Source organism: Nannospalax galili, unplaced genomic scaffold (genome assembly GCF_000622305.1).
Source record: "Nannospalax galili isolate Female #2095 unplaced genomic scaffold, S.galili_v1.0 scaffold34, whole genome shotgun sequence".
Taxonomy (NCBI): domain Eukaryota; kingdom Metazoa; phylum Chordata; class Mammalia; order Rodentia; family Spalacidae; genus Nannospalax; species Nannospalax galili.
In genome coordinates, this window is record NW_008338996.1 from 5,417,938 (window position 1) to 5,431,083 (window position 13,146).

General features: G+C 39.8%; 1 protein-coding gene across 1 annotated transcript; it reads right to left on the minus strand.

Moving 5' to 3' along the window:
- Positions 1-571: 571 nt before the first annotated feature.
- Tlr4 (toll like receptor 4) lies at positions 572-11,989 on the minus strand. The gene is made up of 3 exons (XM_008833480.3): positions 11,622-11,989; positions 7,259-7,425; positions 572-3,558 (listed from the first exon to the last, which is right to left on the minus strand). Exons 1-3 carry the CDS (start codon positions 11,706-11,708, stop codon positions 1,308-1,310), a joined length of 2,505 nt encoding a protein of 834 aa, XP_008831702.1. The 5' UTR covers positions 11,709-11,989; the 3' UTR covers positions 572-1,307.
- Positions 11,990-13,146: the final 1,157 nt, after the last annotated feature.

The following is a 13,146-nucleotide window of genomic DNA, read 5'->3' on the forward strand; positions in this document are numbered from 1 at the left end:
TGTTATACGATGATAACTCATTGTGGTTTTGATGATGCTTTTCCCTAATGTCTTCACTGTTCTTTCTTTGAAGTGTCCTTTCTAGGAAGTGGATGAATGTGCTTTTCTCTAAGCCCCCTCTACTTCCATGATTCACACTAACCTAGACACTGTGATTCTTCAGTAGTAACATCTCCACCTCCCTAAATGTTGTCAGGAGGTGAGACTCCGATATGACAGCAGGAAGTACTCCCCAGCACTAAGTCATTTCAAGCAGGCCTGACAATGGGAAGGCTCTCAGCTCTCTATGGCTCCCTGAAAGGTCTGCCATCTTATCATACAGCGTTCATCTCAAGAAGGAACTTCTACAGAAACTAATCTTGTGCTGTCAGTCAGCTATACCAGCTTCTATGATTCTGAAATCATAAGAAGAAATGACCAACTAAACTTATCCCACTTCTGTTTCGGCCTGGGGTACAATCTCCCCTACTTTTCTCCCTTGATTTAAATTATCCCTATCAACCAAATTATTTCAACGCTGCCTCTGTGACAGTCATAATTTAGAAGGTAATAATTTAAGAATGACACCCAGTGACAAAGTGACAGTATATTTTACAAATTTGCTTGAAAAACAGTTAAATATGGGCATTCCTAGCATATCTCTAACAGCCTTATTTATGATGAGTTTATAGACAAGACATGAAAAATGATAACTGAATTTATAAAAATAAAAATATATTAGGAAACTTTAAATAAATAGAGCATATGAGGCAATGACTAGGATATTTATGAACATATATTAATCAAGTTTTCTGAAGAATTAGTTACAAAAGAAAAATGATATAAAATGAAAGGGAAATATTGAATCGGGAATACTCTGAGAGATCCAGTAGAATTTAAATTGTATTCACTACACAAATGGAAAGTAAACAAACACTCAGATCAGCTGAAACTACAAAATTATTTTATAAGGTAGCTAAAACATAATATATGTTGTAACTTCCATTCAGAAGGCTAAGGGTAAGAACAAAGCCCCTGTCTGCTCTCACTGGGGCTCAGCCTCCTCTCATTCTCTTTGATATGATAGGAGTTGAATTGACTTCCTTTATTATGAGTCTTTGTGTGGGTTAGTTAAAATATACACCTGAAAGGTACAGCTTTGCTCAATATTTGTTCCCTCTGCAGGGTGAGCTCCATGAGGATCCCTGTCTTGTGCAGTCTTGGGTGCCACTGAACCACTCACTGTCCACAGCAGAATCCCTGGTAAGCTACAACATTTAAAACTTGTTAATAGAATGAGTGTTGGACCCAGCAAGGCTAAAAGTGCCCTAGATAGAAGTTGTTGCTTCGTGTTGGTCACCATCTGCCTCGGGACTCCACGCTTTTCCATCCAGCAGGGCTTTCCTGAGTCTTCTCCAGAAGATGTGCCTCCCCAGCATGTTGTCCTCCCACTCCAGGTAGGTGTTCCTGCTGAGGAGGCGGTACAGCTCCACCTGTTGCCGCAGCAGGGATTTCTTCACCTTCTCCAGGACGATGAAGATGATGCCTGAGTGGCTGCTCAGAAACTGCCAGGTTTGAGCAATCTCATATTCAAAGATACACCAGCGGCTCTGAATAAAGTGCTGAGACACCACCACGATAACTTTCCGGCTTTTGTGGAATCCTTCCTGGATGATGTTAGCAGCGATCGCCACACCGGGAACGAAGTCTCTGTAGTGGAGGCAGAGCTGAAAGGGGGGAACCCCTTCTTCTAAATTCTTTACCAACTCATTTCTCACCCAGTCCTCATCCTGGCTCGAGTAGATGACAAAGGCATCATAGGTACTCTCACCTCTGCCATACTTTTTACAGCCAGCAATAAGCATCAGGTGAAAATAGAATTTATAGACCAGAAATGCTACAGTGAATACCACGAGCACACTAATCACAGACACACTGATGATAGTCTTGCTCATCTGACAAGTGGAATTCCTAAAACTCAGCACAGGCATGCCGGTCAGTCCTAAAGGTGTTGCACATTTCATTTGTTCAACATCCACCAAGCGCTGCTTCTCATCCTTGACCCACTGCATGAAGGTCTGATGTTCACACATACAAGAAAAGGAATTATTAGTAAGATTTAAGAAATCTAGACTCTTAGGAAAATGTGGAAGTATTTCTCCTTTGGAAGTCTCTATGTGATTGAAACTGCAGTCCAGAACCTGTAGTGAGTAGAGATGTTTATAACAAAGTGCATCCAATAACAATAGTTTGTTGTGACTCATATTTAGTAACTGAAGTCTAGGAAGTGTGTCAAATACTCCCTGAGACACCTGTTCCAGCTGACATTCAGAAAGGTCCAGGTATGTCAAATTAGTCAGGTTTGTGAAAACATTTGATAGGGTGTTGTCCTTGAAAGAGTTGCCAGCCATTTTTAAGATGTTAAGACTGACCAAGCCATGAAAGATACCATCGAAATCAATCCTTGTGCCGGTGTGTGAGATGTCAAGGTAAAGGAGTTTGCCAAGGGATAAGAACACTGAGAATTCGGTGGCCTTTTTTAAAGTGGAGTGCTGGAAATCCAGATATTCTAGCTGTTCTAAACCTATAAAGTTTGAACTCATGAAGATGACACCATTGTAGCTGAGATCCAAATGCTTCAGTCTGGTTGTACCCAGATCAGAATGGGAACAGCAACCCATGAAACTCAAGCCATTTCTACTGAGATCTAGAAACTCAAGGCTTGGGAGTTCCATTTCGAAAAAACTGTTAGCATCTTTGTTGATAGTGAAAATCAAACTTTTAAGAAAAGGAAGCACCAGAGAGGGAAAAGAGTCAACTCTACATTTAATTACTGATAAGGATTGCCATTTGAAGGTTTTAGGAATGTGTTTTAGATTTTTAATATACAGACTCACCAGAGATAGTGCAGAAACTTTTTCTAAACATGTGAAGTCAGTAGCATCCCCTGAGAACTCATCCATAAATGTCAGTCGGAATTCATCAATGGTCACATTGCAAAATCCTTTCATGGTGGATCTGTCAAACCTTTCCACATTCCTTTCATTTTTAAATTCTCCCAGGATCAACCGATGAACTTTTAAACCCTCCAGATTTTCAATACAAGTTTCCATTACATTTGTATTATTAAAATTACTTCTCAGAGTCAGTTCATGGAGAGTAATGTTTTTAAAGGCACCAAGTTGAATGTAGTCAATTGGGTTCAGAGACAGGTCTAAAGAGAGATTGAGTTGGGGGTTTTCATGTAGAACCTGTAAGTCTTTAAGGAAAATAGTTTTAATATTGTTTTTGGAAAGGTCCACATGTTCTAGGTTGGTCAGATTGGAAAAATATTCAGGTAACTTGAAGGAATGAATAAGATTGTGAGCCACATTGAGCTTCTTTAAAGTTATGAGATGTCCAATTGGTAAGCTCTCTAGAGAGGCTAGGTTTATCTGCACAGCCACCAGATTCTGTAAACTTGACAGTCCAGAAAAGCTTCCTGGAGCTAACCTCTGAAGAGGGTTTCCTGTCAGTTTCAAGATCCAGAGCTGGTATAAGCCCTGATACGCATCATCTTCAATTGTCTCAATTTCACACCTACAGGGAAAAGAGATACCATTATATATGTCTGCATAACAAAAATTCACAATATCATGACAATCCCTGCCATCCAGTTATACATACGATCTGATATGCCACATGACGGGGAACCAACAAAGACATGAGGGCAATGATATGAACAATTAAGAAGTTCTGCAGTCAGTATTTGCATATTGGCTACAATGATAAACTCTATCACACTAGGTACACATGCTAAGCAGAGCAGCAGATTCATCAGAAGGAAATCGATTAAAGATCAATAAATGGGGCACAAAAAGATTGTGTGGTTGCCAGAGTATGTAATAGCCTTAAATCAAGCTAAGCTATTTCTTGTCACACATAGCTATGATTATCCATCTAAGCAGTAAAGACTACATAAGGTGGTTGTTAGTCGTTAGCCATGAGAGATAGCTGGCGAAGGTCAATTCCAAAGACATGAGTAATAAGTGGCATGGATGCTGTTAAGGTTTACAAAATTTTCTGCATATACGACAGCTAGATATTTGAAATCTGTCATTACCAGAGGTGAATGCCAATAATGGGTGACAGAAGTGAACCCTTTGGAAGAATAGTAAAATTGACTCATAGTTTGCATCAAGGGAGCTGACCTTCTCTAGGGGTTCAAAGCAGCCTTCTCTGAGACTATTTAAGTGGAAATTTGAACAATAAGGAGGGAACATGAAAAACTGTGAACAGCAGATCGGAAGCCCAAGGTAGATGGCAACCATGTGACATGGAAGAGCCATGACAGACACTTTCTGTGGTTGTAACACAACATGGGAACTGGAAGGAACTAAGACAAGAGAGAGGAGGATATAGATAAAGCACATACTTTCAAGCCTAATACCATAGTATTCATAGAGATGTGCTAGCAACAGAGCTCATCTGCAGTTAACAAACAGGGGTGCATGACTAACTCCTGGTAGCTTTGCAAGCATGTGCCAGTTACAGTCTGCAAACAAATTTCCTATTCTAACCTGAGTTACTTTTACAGTGACCCTCACCTGTTCTATTTTCTTTGGGAGAGGGCAGCACAGCTGGGGTTTGGTGAATATACTCCCTTCTCTCCTTACATGATCTTTAGAACCAGTTTTTCTCTTTGCATTTCTGTGATTCCACTTCTAAATGAAGCAGCTGAAGATTATTTCTCTAGTGTCTTCTTTCAAGTGTATAAATTCATAGCCCATAATTTTATGCATGTATTTCCATACACATCAGAAAACACTGAAAGGGTCTTGCTCTGTTTCATTACACCCAACTCATCACTTTAGAAGAGTTGAGCAATAGAATGAAGAAACATTGAATTTGGAAGCTAGAGATGTGGACTTGACTCTAATTTGTTGAAGTGAGCAATGTTAGTGTATGTAGATACATCACTTCAACGCCTGCACACTCAGTTTTTTCATTCATAAAAAGAAAAAAATCCTATGTAATAATAATTATGCATATACGTATATATGCTTCTATAGGGGAAATAAAGGCCACGGGAAAATCATACATCATTCTCTGAAGACCAGTTCATTACTATAGATTAGACACTGTGTGAGAAGGCACAAGGCACACTTCATGTTATTGTATCTCTGCTGTAATCCAGAACCTACTACAGGCTAAGAAAGATGAACCTCACTTCCTTCTACACACATCCAAACCATTTAACAAAAGTTCTTCGGGGTATATTACAGCTCAGTGATGAATAGTACATTTTTCGCTGAGAAACTATATCTTGTTTATTTAAAAAGAAGACCCATTATTGTCTGTGAATTTCATTTCTACTTCTCTGTCTACCTCAGTTCCGTTTAATGCTCCATGGGAAAACTAAAACATAAAATCTAATGAAATGATTCTAATAGCATTTTATGCTTATAAAACTCATAATATGATTTTAATATATGCAGTATTTAAGCATTCATTATGACATTTAACCATAAAGAGTAAGGCTGCTCCCCGCATTCCATCATTTCCATTTAATAGATGTGAAAACTGAGATGCAGGAAGTGATATGTATTAGGTCATGTGTAATGTTGGAGGAAGACTGGGCTTAGGTCTTCTGTTCCTCATGAGCTCAATGCTCTATGCCAATGCCTTAAAAAAGATGCTCTCCCCTCTGCAAAGCTCTATCAATATACAAGTAAGAGTATAAATATTGGGTAGTTGCTAACTTTTCCATAGAAATGTCCACTCTCCAGAGGATTTTTATACCATAATCTTTGTCTTTATTTCTATAAAAAAATTCATGAAATATTTCTGTATTTTTCACAACCATTACATAGAAAAAATGATCTATTATCTACTTTAAATTTTAAGGAGGCCCGTGATCAAGCTGGAACTGAGTTGGAAATATCCTCCCTGCTGCCCAGACTTCATAGTGACAAAAGGTGCTAGCCAGGCTTCTGGGATAGAAGAAACATCAATGTTCTTACCAATCTGTGACTCCTATGAACTACACACTAACCTGTCAAGCAAGAGGAACCCATGCGCTGCAACATTGGCATAACTATTACATGAGGAACCCATCACTCTCAGGATGGATTTGAGGTCCAGCTGGAAGGAATACATTATTGTTAACCCAGTCAAAAACCCACGACTATGAAGATCATAGACCCTTTCAGGGGTGGAGTCCACACTACTATGGTTTAGCTAAATCGACATACCACTAAACTGCAGTCTAAATATTTATATTCAAATCCACTAGAAAAATGACACTTTTATCTGTAAATGGTATTCTTAGGGGTGGTGTTGAGAGAGGGTTTCCCTATAACCCCAGCTGGCCTGGAACTCACTATGTAGACCAGGATGGCCTCCATCTTCTAGAGGACCAAATGGCTCTGTCTTCCAAGTGCTAGGATTAAAGGTGTATACCACTACAGCTGTTCTATCAAGCTTATTTGGAAAAGCTTCTCTTTGCAGTAAATATCAGTGAGTGTAGAGATTCATGGATGTCCAAGATGCTTACAATTAATGTGTTTTAGGACTCAGACCTAAATATCACATTTACACAGCCTTTTATAAGGCATTGGAGCTCCAAAACACAGAATTGCTCAACATTCGTTTCTTGTTTACTATGTATACAGTAACAGGGTTAAGAGTTTAACACAATAACTCTTTAGAGGATGGAGAGATGACTTAGGGTTAAGAGCATTGGCAGAGGACCTGGGTTCATTCCCAGTACCCGCACGGCAGCCAATAACCATTCATAACTCCAGTCCCAGGGGATCTGACATGCTCTTCTGACATCCTTGGCTATTTCATGGCATGGGTACACTTACACATATGTAGGCAATACCCGCATAACATAATAAAGATAATTGTAATAAAGAACAAAATCATAATAACTCTTTAAAAAGGATCTGCATCCTGCTAAACAAAAGGGATGTGTGTTATAGGTCTATAAATTCTTGTTTTGGAGCACAGTGTGCAACATGCAGCAAAAGATCAATAAATATGTGCTAATGAAATTGTTTGTTAATGTAAAAGCCAAAACTGTCCTTACAGACTGCCTTATCCAGCTGCCTATCAAATTGAAAACCAGCAAATGGAAGTGGCTTGTCCAAGGATATATAGCAAGTCAGACACCTGCTGAATGAATGGATACTCAAAGTAAGTTGAGATAGCATCAACTAGGGTTTGGGGGCCAGGAATTCAATGACAGAACAATAATTATCTCACCTTGTGTAGTATGTAAAAGCTCATTCATTACCTGGATAAATCCAGCACCTGTAGTTCTGGGAAATTAGAGAAGCTATGGCTCCCTAAGCTCTTCAGAGGGTTGAAGCTCAGATCCAAGTTCTTGGTTGAAGAAGGAATGTTGTCTGGGATTCTGTAGAGCTTCTGCTCCATGCATTGGTATGTAATGTTAGGATGAACCTGTAAAGATCACACAACAAATGCAATGTCCTACTGCATGTGTTCCCAACTCCCATATCCAAAGTCAGAGAGTGAGAAGGTGGGACACACCATTACAATCACACTGGTCATCTTTCTCCCATCTATTCAGTCTATTCTTTTGTCTTTTTTTGAAGACGGGGTCTCATTTACCCCAAACTGGCTTCAAACTTGCTAAGTATCCAAAGATGACCTTGAACTGCTTCACTCTGCCACCCAGGTGCTGGTATCACAGGTAGGTGCCACTGCACCCAGTAATCTATCACTTCATGATTGTAAAATGTTTTAATGTCTGATAGAGAAGAAAAAGCACCTCTTATGTTCTCAGTGTTCTAACCTCTTACTATGATGACGTTATCATTAAGTGAAAAACAATAGAATCAGGTCCTCAAAGCTCTGAAATCTGGAAATTTGGTTTCATACCAGCTTTGCTCTGTGACCTCCTGTGAACTTCACTTGTCACATATAAAACGTGGACAATGAAATAATCTAATACCATTCTAATTACCATCCAAATTTTTTACAGTCATAAGATGAGTACTAAGATGTCCAGACATCTCCTAACTACAGCCCTACTCTCACGATCTCCTTCTCTTCTTCAGCTCACATTCTTTTAGCAACATGATGCAGAGATTAGGGCAACTTTGGAGTGCTTGGATTCTAGTGGGAGCAACTAGTCACCAGTGTCAACTGCTTTGTGCTGCTGTGATCACTGTCTTGATTTCTATCTACTATCTCACACTTGTTGTAAACCCTATTCTATAACTTTCCACCTAATTTCAAAATCTTGTGATTTATCACAACAAAATGCTTTGTTTAAACCACCTAGTTTTGTTACGTTCTTTAAAACCAGTAGAATTCTTCCAGGATTAAATCAGATCAAAGCTGATCTCAAAGCTTGCTATAATGAAAGTGATAAATAAATATTAATGTTATCATTTGCTATTATTAATCCCTTGCCAAGGATCAGCATATTTATTGTATATGTTTTAAGTTAATCTTCAAAGAACGCTTTTAAAGATGAAGAAAATAGAGAAATGAGACAATATGCATAAAGTCAGAGGATTCATACATGCAGGTCCCCATGTCAAACATGTCTTTTTAAATGTTACTCATCCTAGTCTTGAAGACAATGTGTCTAATAGTGTGCCCTAGTTCAGTTTCTGTTGATGAGATAAAACATGGACCATAACCAACTTGGGGAAGAAAGGATCTATTTCACTTTAGCTTACAATTCACCATTGAGAAAAGCCTGGGCAGGAGCACAAGGCAGGTACTGAAGTACAGAACATAGAGGAACTCTGCTCCCCTGGCCTGTGCTCAGCCTGCTTTCTCACACAACACAGGGCCGGCCAGCTCCCCCGTGGGGATACAGCTCACAGTGGCCTGGAATCTACCGCATCACTCAATAACTAAGAAAATGCCCTTCAGACATGGTCATAGGCCAATCCAAAGGAGGAAATTCTTCAATTAAGGTTCCCTCCACCCAGGTGTGTCAAGTTGACACTGAAACTATCCAGCACACTGGACCAGAACTCCTCTCTTATTTTCTTTTCTCTTCTTTCACAGATTTTAATCACCAAGCCGCATTTTTATTACCTACATGATTATTTCCTAAATGTTGTTCATTTCCTGAACTACACTGTGCACTTTGACACTCTGATGAGTTGATTGGGTACTTGGTTTCCAATGGTCAGAATACTGCATGGTAAATTGTCAATGCTCAATAGACATTTATTGGATGGATGGATGGATGGATGATAAACATGAGATAGCTGATAGAACAAATGTGTTCTTAAGCACAAATGTAGGCTTCTTCTGCTAAGAGCTGTGGGCACAAAAGAAGCACATGATATGGCTGTAGACATCACTGAACTCACAAGTGAGAGGGTCAGCTAAGACAGGAGCACACTGAATATTGAATTCAAGAACCACAAAATTGACTGACACAAGGGAAGTAGAGATCATTTCCATGAATTTCAAAAATAAATCTGGAAAGCTGATCAGGATTGGGACATATGAAAAACAGAAGAAACATTTCATAAGGAAAAACAACATGAACTAATAAGGAGTGAAAAAAAAATTCAGATAAGCTCATAGCAGCAGACAGTGTAAAAGTTAAGCCACAAGAAAGCCACCGGGGCCTCGGACATTGTCCTGCGATCCTCTCATTCACTCAGGACACATAAACTGCGGAGCTACTATGTCTCAGGTACTGGCATCGAGGGAATGAAACCAACAGTAATTCTGCCTTCTTGTGGAGTCCACTACAAGGGAAGGAGCAATAATAAACAAATAGACAAAAGGACAAAATGATAAGATCTAGGAAAACACAGCGCAGTATAAAAGAGTTGAGTCCAAAGGCAGGGGGCTCCAGAAATCTCCATAACACAATGAAGATAGATCACCCTGAGGAGGAGACATTTAAGCAGCGATCTGAGTGATGTACTTGACTAAATCTTGAAAATAATAGAGCTTCCTGTTCCAGTATGGAAGCTGCTGTAAGCCATACAGAGCTGTAGAACATAAGATACGGGGTTAGTATATACTGAGATGTGTGGTAAACATAAAACACTTAGTAAATGTCTAATACTTAGTACCAAAGAATAAATGTAAAATGTATTCTTCATAGTTTGAAATATTTTGATGTACTTGATAAAACAAAAACAAAAATTAAATTCACACATTTATTTTAAATTCTCAGTGCAGACACTAGGAGAGATTTAAACTACATAAATGGTTTCCACAGCCCTGACCCAGGGAAGGGAAAGAGTGGGGTAAACAGTGAAAAGGCCTCATTTTACGAAACTACACTAACAAGTTACTAAATGTTTGAAAGGGTGTAATTGGACAGATTCAAGCCCCTGGAGCAGTAATAACAAGTAAACAAATGTGTGAGGTATTAAGTAAATGAATGTAAATCAGGAGACTAGTCATCACCCAGGGAGTCAAGGCCAAGGGAACTGAGACCCAGGCCTAGGGAAGGAGGAACATGCAGACTCCAGGGAACTGTCAAAATAAGGTATAGAGTGGAACTTATCTTAGTGCAAACCTGATTGGAAATTCTAACTCATTAACATCGCTAGGAATCAAGGAAGGAAGGCCACTGAGATAACAAGGAGTTAATCTTTGCTGTAAGTTAGAGCACATTATTTTTTCCCATGTCAACTCCGGGGCTCTGACTGGTTCTACCTGTCTTAAGTAGAATTCTTTCCTTGTTTGTTCAGTTCTATTGTCAGCTTTCGCAGTAATTCCGTGGTCTGTGCAGTGAGAAAAGAGATTAGTCATGAATCAAATTACTCACCAACCACTTGGTGTTTCACCTAGAGGGAAGTCACCCCCTTGGCTGATATCGTGCACCGTCCCCTTATCTTCCTTTTTTTTTTTTCTCTCCCCTACTCTTCCCCAACTCTCATTCCTTTCATCCTCTAAAATGAAATGTATGATTAGCTACAGAAATCTGAAATCTAGTTAGAAAGTTCTTTCTTCACAAATTTCATTGCATTCATTTATGTGCAGGTGTGCGTGTGTGTGTGTGTGTGTGTGTGTGTGTGTGTGTGTGTGTGTGTGTATGTGAATGCTTTGTGTACCTGACATGGCAGGTCAGAAGATGACTTGAAGGACTCAGATCTCTCCTTCCACCACAAAAGTCTTAGGTATTGAACTCAGGTCATCAGGCTTCGGGAAAGCACCCTTTCCTGCTAAGCCACCTCAATGGCTCTAGAAAGTTCTTTCTTAAAAAACAAAAATGAAAGCTACCTTTACCTGAGTTGGAAAGGGAAGGGATGAGTGATTGAAGCAAACTATTCAGACTACCAACAAAAAAGTATGATGCTAAAAGCAGGGGCCGGTGAAGGATTGTAATTCTTTTATAGATACAGAAACTGGTGTCACAGCGGTTTCTTAACCTCTTTAAGATCACAGAGACAAGTTTAAATCAGCCTTACAACCTAAGCTCCTTAATGCATCTCACAAGTCCTAAATGGGGCAAGACACATTGACTGCTTGTTCCCGCCCTGTGGACAGTGAGTTGTTTGGTCCCTATGGTTTCACAAATATTTGGTTAATTTAACTGCTGTGCAAAATAAAGTTGCCAGAGCACAGTGCAGGAAGTTCTGAGCAGGGAGCAGTTTTGAAAAACAAGAGGAAGTTCGGGAGGGAAGGAGACCAAGACATACCTCTATGCAGGGATGGAAGCTTTCTGTTTTCTGACAGGAGAGGAACACCGTGGCTAGGATCAGGGTCCCAGCCAGGCGTGGTATCATCCTGGCATTTTCTGTATCCAGCGGAGGCCATGAGAAACCATGACGAACTGTTACTCCTGGGCAGGGAAAAGTCCCCTGATACTGGTCTCTTCTCTCCCGGTGGGTGCCTCTCTGAAGTTACTGTATTCAAAGATGTTCTGGGCTAAAGGGTGAGAGGAAGTGAGAGTGCCAACTTAGCATTCTCAGTTTTGTTTTCTCTAGAATTTATCTCCCCTGTCAGAGGAGGGGAAGTTAGAAGACCAAGGAGGAGGACAAGAAGGGGAAAACATTTGCAGACTGCAGCTGGAGCAGTCCCAAGAGGAAGCTGGCGTCATCACAACAAGTCATCTGACCTTTGGGCTTGGGGAATGAAGGAAAATAATCAGCCATGCATACAGGCAGCATAACTGTGTGGAATAACATCCGTGTTCCAGTTTTGATTAAGTAGTGAAAACTTACTGTTCCTGCTAGCCTGCTAGGGCTGCCACTACAAAATTCCACAGACTGGGAGGTTAAAATACAGAAATGGATTTTCTTACAATGCTAAAGGCTGAAAGTCCAAGGTCTCCAGCATGCTTCTCTCCCAAACTCTTGCGTGCGCGTGCATGCATGTGTGTGTGTTTGTGTGTGTATGTGTGTGTGTGTGTGTGTGTGTGTGTGTGTGTGTGTAGGCCAGAGGTCACAGCAGGGTCTTCCTTGGTTGTTCTGAATCTGAATCTTATTTTTTTGTGATAGAAAGAGACAATTTATTAAGAAATGGAATAGTCTCCCAAGAAGGGGAATGAGTTAGCAAGCTGAAATAAAAGGCCCCCAAACTCCACATTTTAATTAGGAACTTTAACTGAAATTAGTGCTCACTGATTGGCTAGACAGACTGGAAGCTACCCCTTGGAATTAACTTATCTTTGTTCTCCTTAGTGCTGGGGTTACAGGCACATACCACTATACCAAGCTTTTCATGTGGATGCTGAAAGTCTGAACTCAGATCTTCATGCTTGTGTGGCAAGGACGTTACCAACTGAGCCCTGAAACCTAGCTCCTGATTTCTTCTTAAAAGAATACTAGTCATATTTGCATTAAATCTAACCCATAAGACATTATTTTCTTTCTTTTTTAATTGTTTTCCTGAAGTTTTTACAAATGTTATACAAGATATTTTGATCATATTTGATTATTTCCCCTATCTGCACCCCCTTACTAGCCTCACCAATTTCATGTAATATATATACACATATACATACATATATATGTATATATACATATATATATATATATAGAGAGAGAGAGAGAGAGAGAGAGAGAGAGAGAGTGATTAAATAGTTGCCAGAATAAACTTGTATCCCTAAATGCCTTTCACTGAGTGTCCATCCACTGGAGCCTGGTCAACTTACCCAGAGTCACACCCTTAAAGAAGACTGAATCTCCCCTTCACAGCAACTATCAGTTGCCAATACTTCCT

What these genes read in the sequence shown, in the direction of transcription:
- Tlr4 (XM_008833480.3), bottom strand. Translation starts at nt 11,708, where the DNA reads ATGATACCACGCCTGGCTGGGACCCTGATCCTAGCCACGGTGTTCCTC. An exon ending in GCTTCCATCCCTGCATAGAG is followed by an intron (nt 7,426 to 11,621) that starts GTATGTCTTGGT and finishes TGATCTTTACAG; the next exon opens with GTTCATCCTAACATTACATA. An exon ending in CAGGTGCTGGATTTATCCAG is followed by an intron (nt 3,559 to 7,258) that starts GTAATGAATGAG and finishes TTTTCCCTGTAG; the next exon opens with GTGTGAAATTGAGACAATTG.